Here is a 26,597-nt window from a genome sequence, read left to right on the forward strand (position 1 = left end):
CGTGCCTGTTTTATAAGCTGGAGAATGGGAATGGTGACCCCAGCCCTTGGTTTGATGTTCAAAGTTGAGTAAGCATAGGCAGAATCTGGTACAGAGATGCCAAGAATACAAGTCCCTCCCTCTTTGTTACTCTCTCTCTTGCACAACTTTCAATGCCCATGTCTTCAAGGGCTTTAGCGCTGCACAAGGAAGATAAAAAGAGTAGGTAGGGTAGGGGGCGGGGAGCCAGATTCATAAATTGGACAGACACCAGTGCTTTCTCTGAACAGACTCAGCTACCCTGAGAAAGAGCTGTGAGGTCAGGGATGCAAAGTGGGTGGGTCCATCTCCCTCCAGGCCACTGCCCTTCCCACTGAGCCTGAGCAGCTCTGAACCCCCCTCAACACAGGCAGGCAGTACCGACAATAACCTGTAAACCCAGACGCTCACCCAGCCCTTCCTGAGAAGAGACTGTGGGGTCAGCATCCGCAGGAACTGGACGCACAGTGAGTGAGTCTTTGATCTCACTCACTGGCCCATCTGCATACAATGTTCACAGAGCCCATGGCTCAGCAGCTTCTACAGTACACTTACCTTGTGCCCGGGCCCCATCTGGTTTAATGCACAGCTGTGGTCATCTGAAATTCTTAACTATTTTATCTTTAGACTTCTGCATGGTAAGTGAAGTCTGAAAGGACAGTGGAGCATGCCGTGAGCAGGGCAGATATGCACAAGTGAACGGCCACCCATTCACATGTAAGATCCACCCGCCCCAGGAGCACACAATTCCCAGGGACACAATGGGTGGAAGTAGCAAGACTGCAAGTGAACATGAAATAAGCATGTTACATGCACCACTGGGTAAGCGGGGATGTTGACATCTTTTCTTAGAACCAGAACTGACTTCCAATACAAAGAGGAGGCAATGGTGTTCTAGGAAGCACAATGAACGAGAGCCACTATCACATCCCTCCTGCAGGAGTTAGCTTCCTGCTTCTGAGGAATCGTATGCATCTCAGCCCAGTTCCTACTAGGATGGCTTCATGGAAGCTAAATCCCAAGTCTCACACTTTACAGGAGATACCAAAAGGAGTATGGGCCATCCAGGGGGCACCCAAACCCCATGACTTCCAACAGTGATCCTTCTGTCCCTCTCCCTGTGCCTGGCTTGTGAACATTCTCTACATAAACTATGTGGATTTCAATAATAAATATTCATTATTATTTTCTCTAGTCCCTTATGCTTTTGTAAGGGAAGGTGAGTATTTGTGGCTTTCTTTCCCTATAGGAAGAGGGGACAATTCTCTTCCCTGTAAAGCCTCATGCTGAGAAAGCAGCCCAACCCTCAATGTTCTGTGACTTTAGCATGAGCCATTGCAGAAGGGGCAGAGTTAGGAATAATGCTGGCAGAGGAGCTCACAATATAAGGGGAGGAGAAGCCCCAAGCTGCCAGGTGATTCCTGCCTCCATTTCCCACCAGAACTGACCTGAAACTCTTCTGGGAAGCTGATCACTTCAAGATGAGGACAGGTCTGTTCCTTCTTCCTCCCCTTCAGCAAAACCTCATTGCCAGTGTGGCCACCAGCCTGCAAGATGGCCCCCCAAAATCTACCTCTCATTACCACACCTTTGTGCACTCCCACCTTCACAGAACAGGGTTGACCTGTGCTGTGAAAATTACAGCGTATGACGCCCAAAGTGGCTTCAGCCTTGCTCTCACTATTTCACAAGGTCCCAGATCACCTCGTGCAATGAAGCTAAGTGTTAATTTCCCCCTCCTGCCCAACCGCCAGCTGCCGGCGGCCATCATCCTCATTTTGACGAGGAGGCTCAGAGGTATGACTGCTAACTGACATCCACTGGATTCCAAGTCTGTGTTCCCTGGTACACAGCTGAGAAGCCCTTAGCTGAGGCCACTGTCCTGTTCCTGTGACACCTGGTGGGCCTCTGCACCTGCTGGCTTTCCAGCACCTCCCCCTGACACTGTGATTGCCGTGGACGCGTAGGTCAATAGTCCGTGGGCCACAGGATGTCAGCAGCTGAGGCAACAGAACAGTGTGGCCAGCGGCCTCTGGCCCACACCACTCTGTGACCACAGCACATACCACAGCTATGGCCGGCCCCACCTGCTTTCTGCTCTGCTTGTCTGCCATCCAGGTAGGGACATTACCGGCTTCTTTGGGAACAATAGCTGGGCAGGTGAGGGCATCACTCACCAGGACAGTTGAGAAAGAACCCAGAACCGCAGAACACTCTCCACATCTGGGGTGAGGACAAGCCTAACCAGAAGCCAAGCAACACAGGAGAGTAAGCTTATCTGAAACTTACTAAATTTGTCTTCGATTCTCAGACTCCACTCCATCTGGCCCCAGTCCTATTACCCAGCCAGTATCTGAAACAAGACCTATCACTGTGGAGTAATGTCACCCACAGATGCTGTCCTCAAAGATTATTAAACTGTTTAAAATTTACTAAAGACAGTTTTTTAAGATACTTTTTTATAAGAGGCTATTAATCTCATCACCCAGAGAAAAATCCTGTAACATTTTGATACATGCACCTTAAGATCTTATTTTGCGGGGCCCCTGGGTGGCGCAGTCGGTTAAGCATCCGACTTCAGCCAGGTCACGATCTCACGGTCCGTGAGTTCGAGCCCCGCGTCAGGCTCTGGGCTGATGGCTCAGAGCCTGGAGCCTGTTTCCGATTCTGTGTCTCCCTCTCTCTGCCCCTCCCACGTTCATGCTCTGTCTCTCTCTGTCCCAAAAAAACTAAATAAACGTTGAAAAAAAAAAAAAGATCTTATTTTGCAAGCTCTCATACTTAAAAAAAAAAAACTTAAGGTTTATTTATTTTTTGAGAGAGAGAGACAGAGTGCAAGCAGGGGAGGGGCAGAGAGAGAAAGGGAGACAGGGAATCCTAAGCAGGCTCCAGGCTCAGAACTGCCAGCACAGAGCCTGATGCAGGGCCCGAACTCACGGAACCTCGAGATCATGACCCAAGCCAAAGTCGGACGCTTAACCAACTGAGCCACCCAGGTGCCCTGCTCTCATACTTCACAGCAACAACTTGGTTGTTTTCTGATAATATGCAGTGGCTATGATTTTTAAAGTTAAGAAAACACAGGGATGCCTAGCTGGCTCAATCGGTAGTAAATGTGACTCTTGAGTCCTGAGTTTGAGCCCCACTTTGGGTGTGGAGATTACTTAAAAATAAAATCTTTAGGGGCGCCTGGGTGGCTCAGTTGGTTAAGCATCTGACTTCAGCCCAGGTCGTGATCTCGCGGTTCACAAGTTTGAGCCCCGCGTCGGGCTCTGTGCTGACGGCTCAGAGCCTGGAGCCTGCTTCCGATTCTGTGTCTCCCTCTCTCTCTGCCCTTCCCGCACTCACACTCTCTCCCTCTCTCTCAAAAATAAATAAACCAAAAAAAATTAAAGATAAAATAAAATCTTTGAAAATAATGGGGCACCTGAGTAGCTCAGTTGGTTGAGCATCCAACTTCAGCTCAGGTCATGGATCTTGCATTTCCTGAGTCTGAGCCCCACATGGAGCTCGGGCTCGCTCCTGTCAGCACAGAGCCTGCTTCGGATCCTCTGTCCCCGCTTTCTCTCTGCCCCTCCCTGCCTCTCTCTCACACACACAAATAAACATTAAAAAATAAGTAAATACGGGGCGCCTGGGTGGTTCAGTCGCTTAAGCATCCGACTTCCACCCAGGTCATGATCTCGCAGTTTGTGGGTTCGAGCCCCGCATCAGACTCTGTGCTGACAGCTCGGAGCCTGGTCTGCTTCGGATTCTATGTCTCCCTCTCTCTCTCTCTGCCTCTCCCCTGTGCATGCTCTTTCTCTCTCTCAAAAATAAATAAAGATTTTTTTTAAAAAATAAGTAAATAAAATAAAATAAATAAAAGTTAAGAAAATACTGAAAATAAAAACCACCCAGTAAATAATTTCATTTTTCAGAGGGAATATCAATTAATACAGCAAGTTACAACTTTTCTGTTCATCGAACAAAAATAACTGCACACACGCTTGGATATTTGCACGTTTTTCTTTTCCAAACCCTCCAGAGCCCCTATCTTACTTTCTTTATCTTACTTTATCTAACTTTCTCACCTGCCTCTTTCCCTTCACAAAATATCCTGAACACCTTGCTTGCAGTTTTCACTGTTACGTCATGTCCGGGATTGGGCTGTGGTTGAACCAACACCCTGTCGGTGGACATGAAAGGTGTTTCCAGAAAGAGTTTGTATACCAGAGTTTAGCCTAGTTTTGGTATAGACTGAAACATGCACTGTATTCAGTCCTCAAGAAAGTTCTCTGATCTCATGGGTTTAGGAAGAATATGTTCACTCCACCTAACCCCTCCCATGATGTCTCAGAGCACCCCTCTCAGCCTTCCTGTCCACAGGATGGTGTTGGGAAAGCCTGGAGACCATGGTGGAGGTGGAAGCCATTGTTTTCTGGGAAGAAACAAGACAATGAGTAGTGACACCCAGGCTGGACCACGGGCATTGTCCTGAAGACTGTCCCCTGTGTTCTGAACCTGCTTCATCAATGGCTTTGCAGCTTCTTGCCCAATGGATGCCTTTTAGTGAGGGGTCTCCCAAGATACCTCAGAAGCTGGGGTTGGTGGTGAAAGATCTACGTGGCGACAAGACCCTCCAGCAGGTCAGTGGGGTGTTTACAAGAGCCGGCTTCATTGAACAGTTAAGCCTGTGCTATGGTCCCTCACCTCCTGTCCTTTTAGGGTACTCTCTCTGGACACCAGACGGAGGTGCTGATGTTCCCTCATGCCCACTACGGTCTCAGAAGGCAGAAGAGAGACTGGGTTATCCCTCCCATCTCCATCAGAGAGAATGAAAAAGGCCCATTCCCAAAAATGGTGGCTCAGGTATTGCAAAGGGAGGACTCTGGTTTCGTTCTAGGGTTCCCTATGGAGAGGGATTCATACCTGACTGGGGTCCTTTTTTGCTTTTCTGCTTCTGCGTCGTCTTCAGGTCAAATCTGACAAAGGCAAGAAAATCCAGGTTTTCTACAGCATCACTGGCATGGGGGCTGACAAACCTCCTTGTGGTGTGTTTATAATGGACAGAGAAACAGGATGGCTAAAGGTGACAATGCCCTTGGACAGAGAGCAGGAGTCCCACTATGTTGCGAGTGTCTCCTATATGGCTGTAGGGGCCGGAGCACTGGCAGCCATCTCATTTGCTAAACATTTCAAACAGCCACTGAATTTTTGAAGTTACTTATGGAACATGTTTTGAGCATCTATTATATTCCAGGTACCACACAGGAGGGTTAAGAGGGTAGAGCAGAGCAGAGCTGGGGTACAGATCTGGGATTTGTAACCTAAGAACCAGCTCTGCAGCTGTGGACAAGTTCCAAGACTCACTAAGGTGAGGAGGCTGTGAGATGCGAGCTTCTGAGCTCAGGGAAGACAGCGATACTGGGGGGAGATGTAGACTGTTGTTATAGTTTCTGCCACTGCTGTTAGCTACAAAGACGCATAATGAAGAGTCCCATTCTAGAGGGGAAAAAGACAGGACTCTTGCAGCAAAGACAAAGGTGCAGCAGGGGGAGAGAAAGTGGCCAGACAGGGCTGAGCAGAGAGAACGAGCGCATTGTGTGACTCTAGATTGGAACATTCTAGACAATCTCCAAATGTTAAGAGTGTAGGATCCAGAGCGAAACAACTCATGGTGAGACCCCAGCTCTGACACTTCTTTACTTTGTAGCCCTGGCTGTGGTAGTGACCCCCTCAGTAACCCCCTTTGCTGTTGGGTTAATATATGTAAAGCACTTTGAACAACGACTAGTCCTGGGTAAATTCTCAATGCATGTCAGCTGAGCATCCCTTAAATACAGCTCTCTGGGGTGTCTTGTCCGGCAGACTCTCCACCATACCCCTCTGAGGGAAACCAAGACCCAAATAGAGCCTCAATTTGCTCTCCTCCCAAGGTCATTGCCCTCATTCACAGAGTCTAAGTGAGTTCCCCATCAGGTCCACCTTCCACACCTGAGAAGGACAAAGACAAGTGCTGCAGAAATCAGAGCCCTCAGTCCTCATGATCCCACCATGAGAATGTGGTCACACGGTCACATCCAGCTGCGTGGGAGGCAATGTGCGTGGCTGAGCCAATTTCTAGGGAAAAGGCAAGAGGTGGGCATGCTGACAGCTAGCACTTGACCCTGAGCATCACACCAGAAAACACTGAGGAGACAACAGATGCAACCTTTACTAACATTAACGAGGTTGGAATAAGTCCTGTTTTCTCAGACTCCCAGGTAACTGAAACATGAGACAAAGAAAGTGGCTTCTCACTGCAACGGGCCTTCTGTGGGACAGATGCCCACTGGCTGGCCTCTTCTGCACCTTTATTGCTATTCAGCTTTTCTTTCATGCTGCGTCTTCGACTGGGAATGCTGTGGAAGAGCCTACGGAGACTGTGATCACAGTGGTAGGCCCGAATGACAACAAGCCTGAATTCACCCGGGTGGTCTTTGAGGCGTCTGTGATGGAAAGAGCCCACCCAGGTTAATTTGAACAATGGAGGGCTTTAGTGACACATGGCAGTAAAATCAGGGGAGATACAAAGAATCTGGGAAACTAAAGTGTAAAAACCAGAGGAGATCTTACGAATCCACACCCTGGGCTCCAGTGCATGGAGAGTTTCCACTTGGAGATTGGAAGGGACAGATCAAGGACTGCAATGACTTGTTCTTCTTTCTTTCTTTCTTCTTTTTTTTATTTTTTTATTTTTTTAGGGTGGGGTTTCAAGCAATAGAAACCCTCTCAGGCTTGCTCAAAAAAGTCAGGACTGGGGAGGGCTACAGGTGGAAAGGATCCCACAAAGAGGGGCCAAAAGGGACCATAAAGCAAGAAGGTCCTTTTGGGGCCAAGGAAGTCCAGGAATCATGGGTCTGCTACTGTCCAGGTGATGCTCACTGGTTGCCTCAATTCTGTCTCTATGTCCTGTCTGCATTTGCTGGTCTCTGCATCTCTGTAACTGGTGCCACTGGCAGACCCTCCTCCCCTTGTGGCCGTTCTCACTTCATAGCTCCCTCGACACACCCTTTCTGCGTCAGTTTCCATTTCTCCCTACATATTTCCTAATACATGCTCCTACAAACACGAATCTGATTATTCTTGATTAGGGGGCCACTCTGGTTTCAACAGGCTCTTACTTACACATCGAGGAGCTGTTGTTACACTTCCAGACATGACACTAAACCTGTGGATCCCATGACGGCATCATAGGCAACACTGACAGGACCACATGCTCACAACTTCCAACCGGACATGTTGGGAATCGATGTTGAGGTCCTCATTCTCTCGGACTGAAGATAAATGAAGCCGAAAAATCACAGGGTGTTTCATGTGAAATGACATTATGATGGATGCTTTCTTCTCCCTTCTGGCCCGCCATAACAGCCACTAATGCTTTCTTCCTCCTCTTCTCTGTATTTTCTATCTTCGTGCTGCCTTTGGCCCTACCACAAACCATGGCTCACTGGCCAGCACTAGCTGTCTCCTGATCACCCACGTAGGGGACAGGTCTGTTTAAGGTTCTCTCAGCGGACCAAACTCTAGAGGCTTGGTTCTAGCTACCATGACACACTGCCCCCACCTGCCTTTGTCCACTCTCTCACCACTTCCCTCCATCTGGCTTACGTGCTTGGCTCTAGCTCAGATGTGTGGCCAGTGGCCAGACGGGACTCCCCTGACAATGGCAGGGAAGGAAGAATGACACAAGAGGCCTGAGATCAGTAGAACAGCTGGAAAGATGAGATATGAAATGGTCACCTGACCCTCCCCTTGAGCACCTAATAACATCTCAGCACCCTGAAGTATCATGTTAATGAGGGACAAGATCCCACAGCGACAGCCATGTCAAAAGATGCCCTAAAGACAAAAGAGAGAGGGAGGCAAACCAAGAAACAGACTTAACTACAGAGAACACACTAATGGTTACCAGAGGGGAGCGGGGTGGGGGATGGGTTAAATAGGTGATGGGGATTAAGGACTGCACTTGTCGAGATAAGTACCAGGGGAGGTGTGGAATTTTTGAATGACTATATTGTACACTTGAAACTAATACTACACTGTATTTTAACTAACTGGAATTTATTTTTGTTAATTTTTTTTATTACATTTATTTATTTATTTATTTATTTATTTATTTATTGATAGACCGAGAGAGACAGAGCACAAGTCAGGGAGGGGCAGAGAGAGAGGGAGACACAGAATCTGAAGCAGGCTGCAGGCTCCAGGCTCCGAGCTGTCAGCGCAGAGCCTGACGCGGGGCTCGAACTCACAAACAGCGAGATCATGACCTGAGCCGAAGTCTGACGCTTCACCGACTGAGCCACCCAGGCGCCCCTAACTGGAATTAAAATAAAAACTTAGAAAATAAAATAAAATACATTTTTTAAAAGATGCCCTGGGGCACCTGGCTGGCTCAGTCAGCGGAATGAGCGACTCTTGTTCTCGGTTGGGGTCTTGAGTTCAAGCCCCATGTTGGGTGTAGAGATTACTTAAATAAATAAATACATCTTTAAAAAGAAAAATAACTAAAAAAAATTTTTAAAAGACACCCTAAAGATTTCTGGAAAAAGTAAACAAATCATTTGTAAATTATTATAATAATTTGGTGAATTATTTGAACTAGAACTTATACCACTTGATAAGTACTTTTGTCACCTGTATAGTGAATAGACCAAAAAAAGAACACATTTAATTTTAGATTTCTGTGTTAATTTGTATTGCCCTGCCAGTTGTTAGCTGTTGAGATCATCAACTCTTCTCCCCTTTGTCCTTGAAGGAACCTCCGTGATGCAAATCACAGCAACGGACGCAGATGACCATGAGAACACCTACAATGCGGCCATTGACCCCTCGGCCAAGACCTCAGCCAAGACCCCTCGGTGCCTCACCCCAACATGCTCACCATCAACCAGGACACAGGAATCATCGCTGTGCTCACTTCTGGGTTGGACCAACAAGTCAGGGGTCAAGAGGGGCTACCAGGTGGTGCAGTTAAATGTACATTTGTCCCAGCTGGTAAGGCTCGGGCACAAGTCAGAACACTGACTAATCAGAACAAACATGAGCCAATCGGAGCAGACACCAGCCAATCAGAACAGGTTCCCAGCCAGTCAGAATAGGCACTCAACCAATCAAAAGAGACTCCTGACTGTTAGACCATGAACCAACCAATCAGAAGAGGCATCTATCTGCCACAGACAGGGTTCCCGCTGATGCCCCCCCCCCCCCCCCCCCCCCCCCGCCTCCCGCCTGGCTGACTTTGAGCCCTGGGCATATAGCAAGCCCTAAGGTATCACTGGGGTGAATTAGAAATGTGAGCCACAAGACAATTCCTGTAACTGACGAAATGAAATAATTCTGTTTCCCAGGGATTCAGACCACATTCTCTGGTGGAAATAGAAAAATACAAGCATCCCCCGCCCCCATAAGTGTTGCACACATAACTGAAGGGGACCCAGGACTCCCAGGTGTAGTGCTGGGAGTGGGAATATATTGATCAAACCCCAATCCAGGAAACTTTCCTCCTGGGTCAGTTCTGGGAGAAGATGGTCCGAATTTACCAAAGTTGACTTCTCTGAGTGGTGAGCCAAGGTGAAAGCTGAGGTACGGGGCAGCATGTCAGCCTCTCCTTGAGAGCCTGACAGGACCGTCGCTCCCGGGAGCCAGTCATTTACTGGAAGGGAGGGTCCGCCAGGTTTGCTGCCTCAGGCGTTCCACATTTACTCTCTGGGTGCCACTGGGTAGATGAGCCAAACCTGCATCTATCATCCCCAGTGCTGACTGCCACCTGCTTGTCTGCAGATCGCTTCCGTATACACCCTGACAATTCAAGCTGCTGACCTCCAAGGTGAAGGCTTCAGTTCTACAGGGACAGCTGTGATCACAGTCACCCACAGCAATGCTAACCCTCCCGGCTTCAGCCCAACTTTGGTAAGTCCAGCCAAAGTCAATGGATGTCTCGTGACCTATGTTCTACAGTAAATTATGTGTCACTGTGTTGACAGGCAGTGTCATGATTCAAGCCTCAGCCTGGCTGTGTTTGAGAACGCTCTGGACCACATTCTCTGATGAAAATAGGAAAATACAAGCATCCCCCGCCCCCATAAGTGTTGCACACATAACGGAAGGAGACCCAGGACTCCCAGGTGTAGTGCTGGGAATGGGAATATATTGATCAGATCCCAATCCAGGAAACTGTCAGTATATGGGTCAGTATTGGGAGGGGATGATCTGAATTCACCAAAGTTTGCTTCTTTGAGTGGTGAGCCAAGGTGAAACTCTCCCTGTCCCAGGGAAAGGGCTGCTTGCTCTGGGCCAGGTGGTGACTCAGATGGGCAGATGAGTGTGAAAGACAGAGTCCATGACACAGACAAGATGTCATTGTCCTAGGGGCACAATCGTTCACGGGGAGCCCCATCCCACTGGTTAAGAATAAAGAGACCTCGAGCCCAGGTGGCAGGAACTGACACAGGGATTCTTTGAGGACGTGCGGTACAGGACACTTGGATGAGCAAAAGGATAGAAGGAGTTTATTGTAAAGAAACAGAGTGGGGGACAGACAGGCTTGGGGGCAGCTGAGCCTTATGAGGGCTAGAAAACAGTGTCTGGAAACCCCTAGGAATCCAAGTCACCTTGTCTGTCTGTCCCTCTCCCTCACACTGTCTCATCTTTATACATCTGTTTAATTCTCACTCTGCAGCCTGACTCTGTCTGTGCATATTTGCATAGTCATTCTATCTCTTCAACCATTGGACATTTACTTCGTACCTACTTGTGGCCAGGTCCTATCCCAGGCATGGGGACATCTGTGATGACACAGACAAAAACTCCGGGTCTTTGGGAGATGAAATTCTCCCAGGGGACACATGACCCTCCTGTGGCCCTCAAGCCCCTGCCCATTCCCCTGGCCTCACTACTCAACTGGCCCTCCCTGAGCTCCGGCCTTTGTGCTTTCTTGCTGGTCTTTCAACATACCAGTCATGCCCTTGTCTCAGCACTTCCCTCCTCCTCGGAGAAGACCACACTCAAACCCATTGCCTGCCACCCCCTGCCAAAGCTCATTCTCAGCTCATCTCACCATCTTGATTGTTGTACTTGTTCAGGTCTTTAGGACTGTCCCTTCCTCTTGCCACTTTGTGTCACGTCAGTGCACCTGGCAATGCTGCCTCGATATATCCTCAAGGAAGGAAGGTCCCAGGTGCCTTTATGTATTCTCAGTTGAGGCAACAATTGGAATGGAATCAAAGTCTCTGTGTTCCAACCACAAATCCCCATCGCAATGGCCTGAGAGGACTCTCTAGACAGGGTGTGGAGCCGGGGGCAGGGCACAGGCATCCTTCCTGTGATAAGGGCGGTGTCTCAGTGGGGCCCCAGTGGGCAGTCCCATGTGGGCCTCTCCAGTGGCTCAGGGTAGGGCAGGAACCTCCCAGCTCTCAGTGCTAACTCAGGCAGCAGTCACACCAGTAGGGTCTCACTGGGAAACAGAGGTATCTGTACCTGCTCAGGGTGCAGACCAACCAAGAACAACTGTCAGTTCCAAGTTACTGAGCAGTTTATGTCTACACATTTTACCTGCATGATTTCAACCTCCTGAGGCAGACATCCTTTCATCTACACACCCAGAAAAGTCAACAGGATTGGCTTAAAACCATGACGGGTTTACTGCTCTATGTAACACAATCCAGACACAGAAGGCCCCAGCTTCCGGGCACACCAAGCGGCAACACAGGGACACAGATTCCTTCTTTTTGTTCCATCTTCCTTAGCTTGTGAGTTTTGTCTTCATGGTGGCTGCTACACCAGACCACTGATCCAGTTAGAAGAGGGAGGGAAGAGATCAAGAGCCATGCCGGGTGTCTTTTTACCATAACCTCCACCAGGTAGACTTGCACTTTGACCTCACCAGCCAGAATGTGGTATGCGGCCACCCCTGGCTGGAATTTGTTTAGGTAGCAGGGATTACAGAGCAGGGCATCACACAGTGAGAATAACAGAATAACTGGCACTGACCCCATTAGGCTGGACCCCCTTGCCCACTCTTAAGCAGCCCAATGCCATAGGAGAGTCATGATGAAGGTTCCAGGCAAAGCCTGCAGGCCTTGAGGGGTTTAACCAAGGCCTACCTGTTTGGTGGTCACCTGGCTTAAGCCCAGGGACATGGGGTCTGGATTCCATGGGCTGGCCCTGCTCAGGCCACTGGGAATGGTGACAGGGTGGTCACCTGGGTGTCTAGAGCCCCAGGCTCTGAGCTGCTTTCTCTCAGGGGAGATGGGCCAGACCCTTGGCATAAAGTCCAGGGATATGCTCAAGGCAGTGGGCCTTGGATTTAGGTCCCAAGCATCCCCTTCTCAGTCCTGTAGCTGTGACCTTAGTGTTTCTGTGCCCCTCCCCAAAATCAGAGGTGATAGTAGCCCTGGTCTCCTAAACTGCAGTACAGATTATGGTCTGTCTGCTCCCACTGGTGCTACCCTGACAGCAGTACAGATCAGTTAGCCTTGTTGAATGGAGAAGAAGTTGTCTGACCTCCCTGTGTTTATCATCTATGGAAGGGGGGGGGGCAGTGATTTTGCCCTCTGGGGGTATATGAGGACCACAGTAAATAATGTACAGGAAGGTGCTAATAGGAATTCATTCATGGGCTGGAATTGGAACCAGTCTGACCTCAGAGAGCACACTGTCTCTACTCTGGAAGATGTATCCGAAAAATAATTGAGTTAATTCTTTTGAACCCACTGCTGGACGTGCTACAATTAGGAAGCCCATCCTTCTCTGTCCTTTGTTCCCAAGACAGGTACGCCAGGATACAAAGAGACAGAGAACAGCAGAGGCTCACATGCCTGAATTCCCTATAACCGAAATGCAGAGACAGTTGTAGACGTTACCATATCATCCACAGAGTCCTGGGCAATAAACCCAGCGTCCCTCCCAAGGTGACTAGGGCTGGAGTCAGGGTCACACCTGAGCCTGGAAGGTGTTCCAGCAGAGCCCTCCTAACAGTCTCGTGTGCAGGATGTAAGACAGAGACACTTGCTCCCCATGGAGACTGAGTCAGAAGGGACCTGACAGCGAGGTGCGGGGGACAGGCTGGAGGAGCCACTCTAGGTCCAACTTCTCGCTTGGCTCCTGAGCCTGCGGGGCTAATGGCCTCAGCTGGGATCTGAGGAGCTTCGCACGGTGGCTGCAACCTGAGAACAGAGCCCGGAATGGCTGCACTTGGCCATGGGGACATATCCTCCTCGGCTGATACACACTTTGGGATCCAAGCTTCAGGAGCTAGGAGACACGGTTTCACCCTTTCCCGTCCCTTTGGCACAGAGTGGAAGTAGACACTGAGCTGTTGGAAGCCCCACCGCTGACGCACATGTCCAGGGTACTGAGCAGGGCCTTTGCAGGTGCCCCTCAGGCCAACAGACACCCGCTTCAAGAAAAGACCCTTCTACCATGGCCCATCCTGCTGAAGATCCCTTGAGGCTGCCACAGGCTGCTTCCCAGGTCCCCACACAGGATGTCAGGAATGAGTGTCTGTGTCCTTCTCTTGCAGTACACGGGCCAGGTGTTTGAAAACAAGGTGGATGCAGGGATACTGAGACTGAAGGTGAAGAGAGAAGATGCCCCAGGCTCTCCAGCAGGGAAGGCAGTGTTTTCCATCCTGAATGACAGAGCAGGCCTCTACACTGTCACCACGGACCCGGAGACCAACAATGGCCTTTTGAAAACAGCCAAGGTAGGTGTGAGTTCTAAGGAGGTGGCCGCCATGATCGATTGGCTCTGTCCACCCTGAACCAAGACAGGAGCAGACACCACACTCCTCACACCAGGAAGGCAGTTTCCCAGTGGGGGCCTTCTACTGCGATGGGGGTCCCCCCCGGTCCTTGCATCAAAACAGCCATGCCATCACCCTGGACCTCAGAAATGCTGCCTAATTAACAGCTTTTTCCCAGAAAAACACTAACCTGGGATGTTTTCAGAGAGCTAAACTGGGACAGGGGTCTTCATTTGGGTTCCTCCAAAAGTGGGAGGGGCCCCAGAAGCACTGAGAAGGGGTGAGTGGGACAGGAAGTGGGGAGAGAACAGGAGGCTCAAGAATAGAGGACTCAGGCCTCCAGAGTCATTGTGAGCAATGCCTGAGCAGTCGTCTCATCTGAGACATTTGTCTCCCTTCCCTTATGCTTAGAACTGTTGCTTTACCCCTAGAGGCAGGAAGCCAGGTCCCCTGAGCCACAGTGGTCTTCAGAGTGGGCACAGGGGCCTGGAACCATCTACTCCCCATTCCCCCAGATAAACTGAAGATAAACTATCAAAAAGAGAGAGAGAAACAAAAAGATAGGCAACTGGGCGCCTCAGTCAGTTAAGTGTCAGACTCTTGATCTCGGCTCAGGTCATGATCTCATGGTTGGAGAGTTCAAGCCCCACATTGGGCTCCTTGCTGGCAGTCCTGAGCCTGTTTGGGATTCTCTCTCTCCCTCTCTGTTTCTGCCCTTTCCCCGCTTATGCGCACATGCACATCCATGCACTCGCTCTCGCTCGCTCTCTCTCTCAAACATAAAAAAATAAACAAAAACAAACAAACAAAAAAAAAAAAACAAGAAGGGGAGGGAGGGAGCCAATATGGTGGAACAGCATGGAAGTTTTTTGTGTGTCTCGCATGCATGAAATACAGCCAGACCAACACTAAGCCATCCTGCACACCTAGAAAACTGATTGGAGGACTAACACAACAATCTGCACAACCTGAACCACAGAATTCAGCAGGGATGCGGCGTGGAGAGCTGAACTGGGGGAGAGAGAAACCGCGGGAAGGGAGGTGCTTCTGCGGGCAGAGAGAGGACGGAGACTGGGGAGGGGGGAGAATACGGGAAAAGCACCCTTCCCCAAAAGCAGCTGGAGAGAAAGCGGAAAATTAGAAACAGCCACAGGGACTGAACTAAAAAAGGAGAAAGGCGAGGGTTTAAATTCCATTAAGACTGTAAACAAGGGGAATGCAGAGTCTGAAACTCCACAGCTCCATACCTGGTGGTGCTCGGGTCGGAAGTGTGAATCCCCAGGAGCAGAGTGGAGTCCGGGAGGTTCTTGGGCCACACGGGAAAAAGTGGTTCCACTGCTGGAAGAACATTTGGTAGAGACTGTTGAGGCCACCTGGTCGCAGAAGACCCCAGAGAACGGCCACAATCGCTGGTGCTGGAACAAGGTCATTAAGGGTGAAGCCTGGTGCCACGTGTGTGTTGTGATTTTCCATGGTCCCTAAAACACTGCTGCTACACTGTCTCGTGAACTTTTTTGGGGGCGGCCTGGCACCTGGCCGCAGTCTGGGGGTACCGGCAACAGCGGGGTCCAGCAGGAGCTCCTGGGTGCAGCCGACATTCGGCCATTGCTCATTCGGCCATTGCTCGGTGAGACCCTCCCGCAGAGGGGCGGAACGGGTCAAAGCCGCAATCTTTCGGAAATAAGGGGCCAGGGAAAACAGCCGCGTCTAAGACAAAACTCAGGAGAGAGTTACGGACTGGGGCCTGGTCACGGAGAGTGAAAAAGCAGGGAGTGGATGAGAGCTGAAGACAGAGGACCGGTGCGCGATTGCTGATCTGGGAGAACAGGCTGGATAGCTGGGCGGCGCTATTTTCACCACTCCCACACATGCGCATTCGCACCCACCTGCAACACTCCACCCCAGTAGGCTAGCAGCGCCATCTAGTGGAGAGCGGAGCTGTTACAGCGAGCCCCGCCCAACTGGGCCAACTTCGCTCTTCAAGAACACAAGGCTCACCACCGGCTTGGTTTATGGACTATAAAGCGCTTCATAGTCTGCCTTCTACAGGAAAACGAAGTAATTTCAGTCGTATTTCAATCTGTTAGCAGGTCCATCTATTCAATTTTATTTTTTCTTCTCTTTTTTGTTTCTTTTCTTTTTCTTGAAAACAGAAAGGGAAAAAATTCATTTTTGTTTTCAATTTTTATTAAAAATATTTTTCTTTAATTTTTTCTACTATATTCTTTACTTTTGTGTAAATTTTTTTCAAATTCTATTTTACTTCCATCATTTCATTTTAGTCTACTTCAGTGTATTCATTTTTTCAAGTTTTCAAACGATTTCCTTTCCCCCCCCCCTTTTTATCTAACCTATCAAGCCACTTTCAACAATCAAAACACACCTAGGATCTAGCATCACGTATTCGATTTTGTGTGTGTGTGTGTGTGTTTAATTTTTTAATTTTATTTTTTTATTTTAATTTTTTCTACCTCAGTAATTCCTTTTCTCCCTTCAAAATGATGAAACAAAGGAATTCACTCCAAAAGAAAGAGCATGAAGAAATGACAGCCAGAGATTTAACCAATACAGATACAAGCAAGATGTCTGAACCAGAATTTAGAATCATGATAATAAGAATACTAGCTGGAGTTGAAAATAGATTAGAATCACTTTCTGCAGAGATAAAAGAAGTAAAAACTAGTCAGGATGAAATAAAAAATGCTGTAACTGAGCTGCAATCACGGATGGATGCAGCGGCAGCAAGGATGGAGAATCAGCAATACAGAGACAAACTTATGGAGAATAATGAAGCAGAAAAAAAGAGGGAGATTAAGGCAAAAGAGCACGATTTAAGAATTAGAGAAACCAGTGACTCATTAAAAAGGAACAACATCAGAATCATAGGGGTCCCAGAAGAGGAAGAGAGAGAGAGAGGGGTACAAGGGTTATGTGAGCAAATCATAAAAGAAAACTTTCCTAACCTGGGGAAAGACACAGACATCAAAATCCAGGAAGCACAGAGGACTCCCTTTAGATTCAACAAAAACCGACCATCAACAAGGCGTATCATAGTTAAATTCACAAAATACCAGGCAAGGAGAGAATCATGAAAGCAGCAAGGGAAAAAAAGTCCTTAACCTACAAGGGAAGACAGATCAGGTTTGCGGCAGACCTTTTGACAAAACTTGGCAGGCCAGAGAGGAGTGGCAGGATATATTTAATGTGCTGAATTAGAAAAATCTGCCGCCAAGAATTCTTTATCCAGCAAGGCTGTCATTCAAAATAGAAGAGATAAAAAGTTTCCCAAACAAAAATTAAAGGAGTTTGTGACCACTAAACCAGCCCTGCAAGAAAATTTAAGGGGGACTCTCTCAGAGGAGAAAAGATGAAAATATTAAATAAATAAATAAATAAATACCAAAAGCAACAAAGACTAGAAAGGACCAGAGAACACCACCAGAAACTCCAACTCTACAAGCAACATCATGGCAATAAATTCATATCTTTCAGTACTCACTCTAAATGTCAATGGACTCAATGCTCCAATCAAAAGACATAGGGTAACAGAATGGATAAGAAAACAATATCCATCTATATGCTGTTTACCAGAGATCCACTTTAGACCTAAAGACACCTTCAGATTGAAAGTAAGGGGATGGAGAACCATCGATCATGCTAATGGTCAACAAAAGAAAGCCAGAGTAGCCACACTTATATCAGACAATCTAGATTTTAAAATAAAGACTGTATCAAGAGATGCAGAAGGGCATTATATCATAATCCAGGGGTCTATCCACCAAGAAGACCTAACAATTGTAAACATTTATGCACCAAATGTGAGACACCCAAATATATAAATCAATTAATCATAAATATAAAGAAACTCATCTATAGTAATACCATAATAGTAGGAGACTTCAACACCCCACTCACAGCAATGGACAGATTATCTAATCAAAAAATCAACAAGGAGACAATGGCTTTGAATGACACACAGGACCAGATGGACTTAACAGAGATATTCAGATCATTTCATCCTAAAGCAGCAGAATATACGTTCTTCTCCAGTGCACATGGAACATTCTCCAGAATAGACCACATACTGGGACACAAATCAAGTACAAAAAGATCGAGATCATACCATGCATATTTTCCGACCACGACACTATGAAACTCGAAATCAACTGCAAGAAAAAATTTGGAAAGGTAACAAATACTTGGAGACTAAAGAACATCCTACTAAAGAATGAATGGGCTAACCAAGAAGTTAAAGAGGAAATTAAGAAGTATATGGAAGCCAATGAAAATGATAACACTACAACCCAAAACCTCTGGGACACAGCAAAGGCGGTCATAAGAGGGAAGTACACAGCAATCCAGGCCTTCCTAAAGAAGGAAGAAAGATCTCAGATACACAACCTAACCTTACACCTTAAAGAGCTGGGAAAAGAACAGCAAATAAATGAAACCAGAAGCTGGTTCTTTGAAAGAATTAACAAAATTGATAAACCACTAGCCAGTTTGATCAAAAAGAAAAAAGAAAGGACCCAAATAAATGAAATCAAGAATGAAAGAGGAGAGATCACAACCAACACAGCAGAAATAAAAACAATAATAAGAGAATATTATGAGAAATTATACGACAATAAAATGGGCAATCTGGAAATAATGGACAAATTCCTAGAAATATATAAACTACCAAAACTGAAACAGGAAGAAATAGGAAATTTGAACAGGCCCATAACCAGTAAAGAAATCGAATTAGTAATCAAAAATCTCCCAAAGAACAAGAGCCCAGGGCCAGATGGCTTTCCAGGGGAAATTCCAGGGGAATTTTAAGAAACATTTAAGGAAGAGTTAACACCTATTCTCTTGAAGCTGTTCCAAAAAATAGAAATGGAAGGAAAACTTCCAAACTCTTTCTATGAAGCCAGCATTAGTTTGATTCCAAAACCAGACAGAGACCCCACAAAAGAGGAGAACTATAGACCAATTTCCCTGATGAATCTGGACACAAAAATCTTCCACAAGATATTAGCCAACCAGACCCAACAATACATTAAAAATATTATTCACCATGAACAAGTGGGATTTATAGCTGGGATGCAGGGCTGGTTCAATATCCACACAACAATCAATGTGATTGATCACATCAATAAAAGAAAGGACAAGAATCACATGATCCTCTCAATAGATGCAGAGAAAGCATTTGACAAAATACAGCATCCTTTCTTGATAAATACCCTCAAGAAAGTAGGGATAGAAGGATCATACCTCGAGATCATAAAAGCTATATATGAACGACTCAATGCTAATATCATCCTCAATGGGGGAAAACTGAGAGCTTTCCCCCTAAGGTCAGGAACAAGACAGGGATGTCCACTCTCACCACTGTTATTCAACATAGTATTGGAAGTCCTAGCCTCTGCAATCAGACAACACAAAGAAATAAAAGGCACCCAAATTGGCCAGGAGGAGATCAAACTTTCACTCTTCGCAGATGACGTGGTACTCTATACGGAAAACCCTAAAGATTCCACCAAAAAACTGCTAGAAGTGATCCATGAATTCAGCAAAGTGGCAGGATATAAAATCAACACACAGAAAGCAGTTGCATTCCTATTCACCAACAATGAAGCAACAGAAAGAGAAATCAAGGAATTGATCCCATGTACAATTGCACCAAAACCATAAAACACCTAGGAATAAATCTAACCAAAGAGGTAAAAAAATCTATACACTGAAAACAATAGAAAGCTTATGAAAGAAATTGAAGAAGACACAAAAAAATGGAAAAAGATTCCATGCTCCTGAATAGGAAGAGCAAATATTGTTAAAATATTGATACTACCCAAAGCAATCTACATATTCAATGCAATCCCTATCAAAATAACACCAACATTCTTCACAGGGCGACAACAAATAATCCTAAAATGTGTATGGAACCAGAAAAGACACCGAATAGCCAAAGCAACCTTGGAAAAGAAAACCAAAGCAGGAGGCATCACAATCCCGGACTTCAAGCTGTATTACAAAGCTGTAATCAGCAAGACAGTATGGTACTGGCACAAGCACAGACACTCAGATCAATGGAACAGAATAGAGAACCCAGAAAGGAACCCACAAACGTATGGCCAACTAACCTTTGACAAAGCAGGAAAGAATATCCAATGGAATAAAGACAGTCTCTTCAGCAAGCGGTGATGGGAAAACTGGACAGCGACATGCAGAAGAATGAATCTGGACCACTTTCTTGCACCAGACACAAAAATAAACTCAAAATGGATGAAAGACCTAAATGTAAGACAGGAAGCCATCAAAATCCTCGAGGAGAAAGAAGGCAAAAACCTCTTTGATCTTGGCCGCAGCAACTTCTTACTCAACACGTCTCCAGAGGCAAGGGAAACTAAGCAAAAATGAACTACTGGGACCCCATCAAAATAAAAAGCTTTTGCACAGCGAAGGAAACAATCAGCAAAACTAAAAGTCAACCGACAGAATAGGAGAAGATATTTGCAAACGACATATCAGATAAAGGGTTAGTATCCAAAATCTATAAAGAACTTATCAAACTCAACACCCCCCCCAAAAATAATCCAGTGAAGAAATGGGCAAAAGACATGAACAGACACTTCTCCAAAGAAGACATCCAAATGGCCAACAAACACACGAAAAAATGCCCAACTTCACTCATCATCAGGGAAATACAAATCAAAACCACAATGAGATACCTCCTTACACCTGTCATAATGGCTAACATTAACAACTCAGGCAACAACAGATGTTGACAAGGATGCAGAGAAAGAACTCTTTTGCACTGTTGGTGGGAATGTAAGCTGGTGCAGCCACTCTGGAAAACAGTATGGAGGTTCCTCAAAACATTAAAATAGAACTACCCTACGACCCAGCAATTGCACTACTAGGTATTTATCCAAAGGATACAGGTGTGCTGTTTCGAAAGGACATATGCACCCCAATGTTTATAGCAGCACTATCGACAATAGCCAAAGTATGGAAAGAGCCCAAATGTCCATCGATGGATGAATGGATAAAGAAGATGTGGTATACATATACAATGGAGTATTACTCGGTAATCGAAAAGAATGAAATCTTGCCATTTGCAACTACATGGATGGAACTGGAGGGTATTATGCTAAGAAATTAGTCAGAGAAAGACAAATACCATGTGACCTCACTCATATGAGGACTTTAAGAGACAAAACAGATGAACATAAGAGAAGGGAAGCAAAAATAATATAAAACAGGGAGGGGGACAAAACAGAAGAGACTCATAAATATGGAGAACAAACAGAGGGCTACTGGAGGGGTTGTGGGAGGGGAGATGGTCTAAATGGGTAAGGGCACTAAGGAATCCACTCCCGAAATCATTGTTGCAGTATATGCTAACTAATTTGACTGTAAATTTAAAAAATAATAATAAAATTAAAATAAAAAAACCAAGAGGGAATGTAAGGAGTCATGGGGGAGAAGGACAAACTCAGGAACTTCTGCTTGGCTGAGGAGTGACTGGGGAGGGAGCAGTCACTTACTGCTCCTGTGCCAGAATACCAGGACGCCTAGAATAAACATGGAAAAGGCCAAAGGCGGCATCTCGACAAGGCTGGGGGACAGAAGGGCTAAAAATCAAGAACTCCACCAAGGACATGCCCCAGAACATTTGTCGACCTGCATGAAACCGGAGTATTGTGCCAGCAGGCGGCAAATCGACCCCTTGGGAATAACCACATGCCTTGCGGGTGGTGCCGAGGCCTAAGTCAGGAGAACCCAATCCCAGCTGACTCCTGGCCCAACCATCTGGGGACTCTTTCAGATAATTCTGCTCAGGGCCCACCACCCATGTTGTCCCTGTGCAGGATAATAAAACAGAGAGCTAACACAGGGTCCCAAGAAGTGCCACGGGCTGTTTATGTACTAACACACTCAGTATTCACTCCAGCAGGGAAGTGCTGCAATTATGGACAGGCGACGATGGGGAAAATGAGGCTCAGAGCAGTGAGGTCACCTGCTTGGGCTGCACAGTAAGCGGCAAAGCCAAAACCCTCACCACAGTCCCCCTCTTCACTGCTATGTTAAGTGCGAAGTATCCAAGCGCCGGCTCAGCACAGAGCACTCCCTGTCATGGCCGCTTCTGCCCTGCCAATAGGACTCGGGTCAGGCCAGCCTCGGCCAGAGGGAATTCTGAGATTCGTGGTTGGGATGATGTCCATGCTGAGGCAGGGGCTGGGCCTTCTACCCCAGTGCACTCACACGGCTGGGCACACGTGGCCGTCGGGGAGTTCTGGCTCAGGACTAGCCCAGGGGTGCATGATGATATGAAACCTCTACCACAGTTCTTTGAAATGAGAACTGGCCTACAAAGCTCAGAAACGGGAGCTTTCTGGTTGCTCCTTATACCAGCCACTATTGCTACATAACAAATCACCCCACACACAACTCAGTGGCTTAAAAAATGGAACAGTTTTTTACCTCCATGGGTCATGAATTCAGGAAAGACTCAGTGATTCTGAGTCAGGGTCTCTCCCACAGTTGTGGCCAGGACTGGAGGTGACCAGGACTGGAGGCCGGGGGCTCAAATGAGCTTCCTCATAGCATGGTGACCTCAGGGCTCTCTGACTTCACGCTCCAGTGAGCAACGGCAGGGCGCCTCATCTTGGGTGACAAAGCCTTGAAGTCAGAATGCATGACACTGGCAACCTGCAGTAGGAGAAACCACGATGGAAGCCTGCTGGGGTTCACGGGAAGGGGACGTGGGCCCCGCTTCTGGGTGATGCGCTCAGGAAAGCACGTGTGAAGGGTGATGTTCTGTGGCCATCTTTGGAACACAGCCCGCCATACCAAGCTGTGGCCTTCCCTCAAGACAGGCAGAGGGTAGCAAGCCAGGGCCTGAGCGCTCTTGCAGGCCAGCAAAAGGGAGGCCTCCTGTGCCAAGTCCTGGAAAGCTATGTGCCTGAGTCCCCTGACCGCCCTCTGCTATGTTCTTCAGGGCTTGGATTTTGAGACCACGCAGCAGTACGTCCTTTACGTGACAGTGGTGGATGCAGTGCCCTTGGCATCTCTCTTCACCTCTATGGCCACGGTCACCGTGGACGTGTTGGACGTGAATGAGGCCCCTGTCTTTGTACCCCTGATACAGATGGTGGAAATGCCCAAGGACATCAGTGTGGGCCAGGAGATCACATCCTACAGGGCCCAGGACCCAGACAGCTTCCGCTCTCAGGAAATCAGGTAGGACTGGAGGTGTGGCTTGGCCTTGCTGCCATTCGGACCTGCTCAAGGCACCCAGGGCTGAGACCCAGCCACGTGCCTGGAGAGCTGGCCGGAGGAAATACTTAAATTTGTCAGCCCCCAGTAGCTCATTATGCCCCAGGAGGGTGGTTGGGGGACACATGGCCCCAGCCCTGTAAGAACGAGGGTTTGTCCCTTTCAGGTACCAGATAGGGCACGATCCCAGCCATCAGCTGGACATCAACTCAGAAACAGGCGTCATTTCCACTCGAGCCAGTCTGCACGAGGACAGCATGGAGAACCACACATTTTCGGCTGTTGTCATAGCTGTAGACAACGGCAGGGGCTTGGATGTTTCATCTTTGGGCCACATCCCTCTGTTGATGTGATGCTCTGATGCCCAGCTCCACGTTGCGGCTGAGCTTGCGTACATTATCTCAACACATCTTTCCCAGAAGCTGACGAGGAGGGACTGTGTTCTCTTACCTGTTTTACTGAAAACACAGGATTGAGATTGCAATGAAAACACAGGATTGAGGAGTGAAAACGATCCTCCCAGCATCCCAGGGGGCAAGGACGGGCTTGAGCCAGGCTGTCCAGGCTTCCGAGCAAAATCACTCAGGGGGTCCAGCCTGGCTGCTGTGTTACAGCAAAGGTGACCGTGGGCACAGCACCACCCACGCTGGGAAGAGAGTGGCAGGATCTGCCTCCAGACACCCTAAGGGACAAAGTGCACACATACAGGCCCATGTCACACACACCTTCAACAAATACCCATTTGCACACTCACATGTGCACAATCACATTCACATAGATCACATTAAAACAGTCACTCATGCACACTCCCACAGACTAACATCCATGCAGACTCACAAGCTCATACGTGCACACGCACGCATCATACACATTCACACGAATTGTCACACTCACACACACACTCTCATAAGACCCTGCTCAGGTCACGTTGCCTGTGGCCACCAGCACCTGGCAAACCGTACCCATAAATGGTGGTGCTAAGGGCCCAGTGAGTACTCAGGGCGCTGTGCAGAAGCTGCGTTTAAATTTTTTTTTTAATGTTTTATTTGTTTTTGACAGAGAGAGAGAGAGACAGAGCATGAGCGGGGGAGCATCAGAGAGAGAGGGAGACACAGAATCCGAAGCAGGCTCCAGGCTCTGAGCCATCAGCACAGAGCCCGATGCGGGGCTCAAACTCACAGGCTGCGAGATCATGACCTGAGCCGGAGTCAGACGCTCAACCGACTGAGCCACCCAGGCGCCCCGAAGCTGCGTTTAGAGTTAGATTAGAGAGGAGATAAACGGTAAGATCAAGCAGCCCCTTTTCAGGCTGGCTCAGTCACCCAGTGAGAGATAGGACCATGGGGAGGGGCCCCGGGGGGGCACAGCAGACCTCATGGGACGGTGTTTAAGTTGGAGGAACTGTAGCGGCTCACAATTGTAGGGTCTGATCTCCTCTGTCCCATTCCCCCTTAGGGCAACCTCCAGCCATGGGGACCAGGACCCTTCTCCTCACTTTCTCTCACACAGACTGTCCAGTGGCAGACTCACAGTACCTTTCCATCTGCCGGCGGGGACGAGAGCCTGAGGCTGTAAGTATGGGCCACCAGGCCCTTTCGCCAAACGCTTGCCTTTCTAGGGTCCCCATGGGTTGTCAAGATGAGCTCCCAGGTGAGTATCCAGCCTTGTCACCAGGATCGGCAAGGCACCGTGCACAGCCAATCAGACCGTGCACTGACTTGATACATATATGCCTCACACTGCAAGTGTTTTTATCATTTTTAAGTGTTTTCAAATGTTATAACTTTGAATCCACAGATGAGCCATTTAAACATTTACTATGACAATTTTCTGGTAGATGAGGACCTTGAAGATGAAGCACCTTATTCTAATTTGCCTAGAGGTGCCACAAGGGACCTTGTCACCTTCTCATTAGGGAAGTTCCCAGTATGCAATGTCCCCATGATAATCTTGGTTCTCAGAGAGGGCTGGCTGCCAGGATGCCAGGCAGGGGCTGAGGGTCTCAAGTGACTTGTGAAAGGGGCAGGGGCCCTAGACACTGAAGTTCCCGTCTGGGTGGAGGCAGGATGGGGAACGGGCCCTGGAGGGGCCCTGGAAGGAACTGCAACAACTCCCTTCCCCCCACCTTCTCTCCCGGCCACTAAGTTCTCTCTTGGGGCAAAGAGTGTCGGGTCTCTAGAAAGGGAGTTACAGGGCACACCCCACAAAGGCTTCATTGTTGTTCTTGTCAGTTTACTTATGGCAGTTGAGACGACTTAGAGATTCTAAGAGTACAAAAATAAAAGATCTAAGAGCTCAAAGAAAGGTTAAAGAGCAAAAATAAGTAACCCCATCCACAGTTGCTTGTCCCAGAGTGGCCGCTGGTGTAAGTCTGCTGGTAGCATACTAGAAAGTATTCCAGGTCTTGGCCTCTCTGTGCCTCCTCTGTGAAATGGGGTTAATAATACTTACATCATGAGGTAGCCGTGAGGATTAAGTGAGCAAAGCTTTTAATGTAGCTGAAGCTATACACACATTCAGAGCAGAAAGCTATAGACGCCTCCCCCTGTTTACACCCCGTGTCATGCCTTGCGGCTACTACTCCGGGACACTGTTACACGCAAATGGACCTCATTCTCTTTAATGGGCTGCAGAGCATGCCGGTCTGTTAACAGAGCTCATTTATTTAATTGTCCCCAGTGGAGACATCTGGTTGTTTCTCATCCATCGTACCCACGGGTGTTGGCAAAACAGGTGTGAGCCTCTCTTTGGGGTTAGCTCCTGTAAACATAATCCCAGCCAAACGTCATGTGTGTTTAAATCTCAAATGGATATTTTTTTTTATTTAAAATAATTTTGTTTATTTCTTTTTGAGAGAGAGAGAGAGAGAGAGAGAGAGAGACAGAGACAGAGCATGAGCATGAGCAGGGGAGGAGCAGAAAGAGAGGGAGACACAGAACCGGAAGCAGGCTCAAGGCTCCGAGCTGTCAGCATAGAGCCAGATGCGGGGATCCAACCCACGAACAGTGAGATCATGACCCAGGAGGAAGTCGGACACCTGACTGAGCCACCCAGGCACCCCTCAAATAGATACTCTTTTTTTTTTTTAATCTTTATTCTTGAGAGAGAGACAGAGCGTGAGCAGGGGAGGAGCAGAGAGAGAGGGAGACACAGAATCCGAAGCCAGCTCCAGGCTCTGAGCCGTCAGCACAGAGCCCGACTTGGGGCTCAAACTCACAAACCGCGAGATCATGACCTGAGCCAAAGTCCGAGGCTCCACCGACTGAGCCACCCAGGAGCCCCGCAAATAGAGATCTCTTAATTAACTCCAAAGTAGGTGTAACCAGCACACTCCCAACTTTGCTAGGAGGGTCTCCTTCCCTGACTTGGAGGGGTGTGATTCTTAACCTACACATAGTCCATGCTCACCATCCAGTAGTTGGAAAATGCCCTTTGACAGCAAGAAAAAGGTTCCCTACCTAGAGCAACACAACCAGTCAACCAACATGGTGGTGTAGACCTTTCCAGATGTTAAATATAGAGTGCCCTTACTTATGTTACATAAAAT

The 26,597-nt window shown here is 47.8% G+C and overlaps 1 protein-coding gene and 1 long non-coding RNA gene across 3 annotated transcripts; one reads left to right on the plus strand and one right to left on the minus strand.

Moving 5' to 3' along the window:
* Nucleotides 1-3,911: 3,911 nt before the first annotated feature.
* LOC113604413 (cadherin-1-like) lies at nt 3,912-25,874 on the plus strand. The gene is given in 10 exon segments (XM_053210461.1): nt 3,912-4,646; nt 4,726-4,869; nt 6,368-6,512; nt 8,801-8,880; nt 8,883-8,981; nt 9,826-9,954; nt 13,565-13,747; nt 22,773-23,014; nt 23,217-24,333; nt 24,506-25,874. Coding segments are annotated over 9 exon segments (1,323 nt in total). The 5' UTR covers nt 3,912-4,532; the 3' UTR covers nt 23,404-24,333; nt 24,506-25,874.
* On the minus strand, nt 4,930-24,119 carry LOC113604415 (uncharacterized). Of its 2 annotated transcripts, none has more exons than XR_008293598.1 (5): nt 23,501-24,119; nt 22,256-22,483; nt 15,673-15,928; nt 15,034-15,201; nt 4,930-4,982 (listed from the first exon to the last, which is right to left on the minus strand). It is a non-coding gene; the product is annotated as an uncharacterized LOC113604415 (long non-coding RNA). The 2 variants fall into 2 exon arrangements; XR_003426355.2 differs by having other exon boundaries at nt 11,102-15,201.
* Nucleotides 25,875-26,597: the final 723 nt, after the last annotated feature.

The sequence above is a fragment of the Acinonyx jubatus genome, chromosome E2, assembly GCF_027475565.1.
Source record: "Acinonyx jubatus isolate Ajub_Pintada_27869175 chromosome E2, VMU_Ajub_asm_v1.0, whole genome shotgun sequence".
Classification (NCBI taxonomy): Eukaryota; Metazoa; Chordata; class Mammalia; order Carnivora; family Felidae; genus Acinonyx; species Acinonyx jubatus.